At 40.3% G+C, this 4,429-nt stretch overlaps 1 protein-coding gene across 1 annotated transcript; it reads right to left on the minus strand.

Annotated features, from left to right (window-relative positions):
• On the minus strand, positions 1-3,462 carry LOC130192908 (beta-2 adrenergic receptor). The gene is made up of 2 exons (XM_056413102.1): positions 3,137-3,462; positions 1-2,729 (listed from the first exon to the last, which is right to left on the minus strand). The coding sequence occupies exons 1-2, from the start codon at positions 3,417-3,419 to the stop codon at positions 1,855-1,857; spliced, it is 1,158 nt and encodes a 385-aa protein (XP_056269077.1). The 5' UTR covers positions 3,420-3,462; the 3' UTR covers positions 1-1,854.
• Positions 3,463-4,429: the final 967 nt, after the last annotated feature.

Below are 4,429 nucleotides of genomic sequence, written 5' to 3' on the forward strand. Positions count from 1 at the left end.
CAATACTAGCACAATAAGAATTTATTTTTTCTTACACAGAGCCAATGAAGATTAGGACACTGTAGATTACAACCTTTTTCATGATTGTGGCAGATTATTAAACAAAACAAAAAATCTCACATCCATACATGACATATTAGATTTAAGGACGGACAATGACTGAGTGGTTTACTAGCATTCATCGCTGCTAGTTTTTTAATTCAGATTTTGTGTTCAGGCGAGGAGTTAGTTTAGTTGTATTCATCCAATCACAAAATACAGCAGTGGTTGTTGCCGTTGTTGTTGTTGTTGTTGACACACTGGCTGAGAAGTGCAACTTTCTAGTTGAATTATTAGAACACTTTTTGAGTCATACAATTGATTTGGAAACAATTTAGAGCAATTTATAGCAAGAAGAACGTCTTTATTGTGTTTTTGTTTTTTTCTGTTGCTGAATTGTTCCCATATGAATAGTTAATATTAATAATTCAGTTATGGCAGAATTACATGCAGAAGTGCAACCAATTTAAGAATATAAGTATATCCATCTCATGCTGCAAAATGCCCTTCAAACAGATTTAAACATTTTAAAATATTGTCAGACAATACTCAATAGATAATGATATATGTTAAAAGTACATTACACCCTGAAAAGATATGGCCAGCACCATATGAAGGTCTGCTTTAATCAAAAAGCTCTTTATACTAATTCTCTGTGGTTAGCATCCCATTCATTTAGTCTTTTCTGATGAATACGCAGATCTTTTTTGATTCACATTTGGTTGACAAAAATACGTAATATTATAAAACGAGAAAAATAAAACTTGTATAAAAATACCATTATCTGACATGTGGCTTCATGCAAGTAGCTCACATAGTAACTGATAAAGTGCATTTCTGATATTTGAGGCAGAATATTATTACAATAGATTGAAGTTAGTTGCTCAAAAATAAATGTCTGTAACACAACAGAATCAAGTCGATGTTATGAACTGTTTCCGGAACAAAAACAATTGTAACCCACATTATTCCAAAGACGTTAACAACATCCCTTGTAATTGAATAATTGACAAAAACCACCACTGCCATACAAATAAAACGTTAACTGTGTGGTTATTGCAGATTGTCAGTGCTGCACCAGGAGATACAGTAAAGTAGGTTTGGTCCCTGAAGTTATTGAAAAGGTTGTAAAAGCCCTCTGATATAAAGCTTCAGAGAAGAGGTTTGACAATAGTGGAAAGTGACAGGTTGTTGAAAGACAAATGTACAAGGAAAAGATGTTTCAAAGATTATAAACTTATCTTCCATTTACATTTTTCAATGACCTTTTTTTGTTTATCTCATATGGAGTTTACATTTAAATGTAAGGAATAGTTTGAGAGTATGGGACATGCTCTTGTAAAGAGTTAGATGAGACTACTCTTATGGGCATATCTTAAATATAAAGCTGGAGCCAGGAGTCAGCTAGCTTAGCTTAGCATGAAGACTGGAATGGGCAAGTTACCCTGACTTTGTCCGAAGGGAACACAAGACTTTAATATCCACTAGCACACTACATTTGCTTGTTTAATCTGTACAGTTTACACAGTGTAAAAACTAAAAAGGTTAAAAAAAATGTTTTACAGCCAATAAATAGTTCACAACATAACCTCTTGTAAAAATACAGTTTGTTGTTTTAACATTTATATTTTTATTTATAACAGATAGAGGAGATAAGTGTTCAACGGTGAGCTTTAGATGTGCTGGTAGGCAGAGCCAGGCTCCTAGAAAAGGGAATAAGCATATTTCCCAACATGTCATACTATTTCGTTAACTATCAAAATGAATGGCAAGCAGCCACAAAACATGTGATTGTTGACTTTGTTTACGTATCCCTCAGGACTTCTCGCCATGTGGCGGGGAGTGGTCTCGCTGGAAGAGCAGAGTCACACCCTTCCTGAAGCGGTGGTCCCTGACACTGTAGATAATGACATTACAGCAACTGTTTCCTGTCAGGATCCAGAAGGCTAAAAAAGAAAAGTTACACCAGGTGTATCCCACCACGTTCCCGAGCACAAACACCGCGATGGGAGAGAAGGAAGCTGTAAAGGCGAATGTCAGTATGCCAATTGTCTTGGCAGCTTTGATGTCTGAAAAGGAGGGCCTGTGAGCGCATGCTCCCCCTACCCCCGCCCCTCCTCCTCCATCACTCAGACTCCCCTCTGACAGCAGTTTGCGTTTTCGGGAGTACCGTCGGATGCTCGTGAAAGACACAATGTTCACTGCCAATGTGCCACCGAGCAATGTGAAGTCAAACGTTGGGAATAACAGCAAAATGTTGGCATCGGGTGGCAGCTGGCTGCCGAGCAAGAGTGGTGTGTAGTTACACATACGACTGCACTCATTGTACTCCAGAGTGAAGTTTCTGCTGAAGATGAGGGGCGCAAGAGCTAGCAGGAAGCTGGCAGCCCAGGAGAGCAGGATGAGGAACAGACTTCTTCTCCGGGTCACCAGGGCGTCCTTGTGGAGGGGCCGTAGGATGGCCACGCTTCGCTCCAGTGTCATGAGGAAGATGGTGCTGATGGAGACAAAGGTGCATCCAGCAAACACAGGGCCAATCAGCATGCAGGGCTGCCACGGGGCGGCCGGGGAAACAGAGCTGCCCTGGTACCAAATGGGGGGTGCGCTGGTCACCATCAGTGAGATCTCAGTGTAAATGGAGAACGGGACGACGAGGACACCGACCATCATGTCTGCTATGGCCAGAGACACTGTCACAGAGAGAGAGAGAAAGAACAAGAGGGCTAAGGAACACATTCAAGCTGTCTAGTCAATACACTTTCAGCTCTCTTTGATAGAATTGCACTATGAGTGTGAGAATGTGTTAGAATTTAAATTGTAACCTTGGCGGTGCAAAATGGGCAACATTTCAATTAGATAAGGTAAAGTAATAAACTACCAAGACCTTCTTAGATCTTTGGAATTAGACCTTTAAAGGTTTTTGCTGTTGGCAGGTTGATGTATTCTTCTTCGTTAACAATATTGATTTGAATAGAAACATGAAATGGCATTTTGTATGAATATTCAACTTCTGCTGTGTTACTTCAACGCTAATATAAGCTTATTTTAGTTTAATGATGGATTTGCATTGAATGCTAAGATGATGAACAACATTTACCTTTCAGGTATCCCTGGGGTGTTCGGGACTGCCTTGTTTGCACAAAGACAGTAAGGGTGACCACATTTCCAACCACAATGGCAAATGCCAGGCTCACCATGAACACCACTGCCAAAGTGCGATTGATAAATCCACAGCAGCAGAGGGTGCAGAGCGGCGCCAGTGACTGGCCCGGACCGAGTCCTTCCTGATCAACCGCAGTGACGTTAAATGGACAGTCTGTAGTCGGCAGCAGAACTGCGGTACTCCCAGGAACACTGGTGTTGGGAAGCTGGGCAGTCATGGCCCGGGATAGACTGTGACACTTGTGATGTGTAGACCGCTCAGGAAACCATGAATTTGAGTGGGACACGATACTGATGAGAAATAAAAAATATATGAAGGTTAAATCGTCCGTTCAAATAATGAACCAATATTGTAAGAAGCAATATATACTGATGTCATTAATGTCAAGTCTCTCTCCCACTGAAAAACAAATCAACAGACATCAACCATGTTTTTACTATTGAGACCGCAGGCCACTCCCTTATTAACTCTTTGGTCAACATATCAACAACAGGTAGTTTTTCTATCCTAGATTTAAAAAGAAAAAAGTGTGCAGTGATTGTGTGGTTACATGCTGTTGTTGTGCTCTGAAGCACGTCGATGCTGTCGGTTACAGAGAAAAAGTTCTGTACCACATGTCTTCCTCATCTGACAACCAAATACACGGGTCCTTCAATCATTTATGCCGTTCACTGGGCTGGAGAACAGGAAGGTACACACTTCCAAGAATACACAGGGTAACAGGAATGGACATATTCAGACCAGAACACAACCAAACCCCATGTGTTCTCACTCTGGCCTTGGGCGCAAGAACAGCCAATTAAACATCATTGCTGTGAGACTTGAAATCCTTTGCCAGCTATCAGCAGTGAATTACCATTTAGATTAGAATAATGAGAGGTTGTTAAGCAGAAGACAAACACTTGAAGGTTTGTCGTCTTCGACCAACACGTTCAGGATTTAATGAAGATTCAGATGATTTGCATATGAAAGAACCTCAAAGCTCAGCAGCCCCACAACGAGTTCACAGATGATTGATTTGAATTGAATGTCAGTCTTCCTTCCAGAAATTAGATTCAAAGTCGCTGATTGTAAAAACACTGAATTGTCACACAGTGAGTCAAATCAATATACTCCAATAAAACATATCTGTATGTAAAAGGGTAAAAGATAATACAACTTTTCAATCCTTTTTTGTTTTTTCTAGATATCTGTTTGCAGTGCTAACAGCAGAGAACATCTAACGGA

This window comes from Pseudoliparis swirei, chromosome 4 (assembly GCF_029220125.1).
Source record: "Pseudoliparis swirei isolate HS2019 ecotype Mariana Trench chromosome 4, NWPU_hadal_v1, whole genome shotgun sequence".
In the NCBI taxonomy this organism is placed as follows: domain Eukaryota; kingdom Metazoa; phylum Chordata; class Actinopteri; order Perciformes; family Liparidae; genus Pseudoliparis; species Pseudoliparis swirei.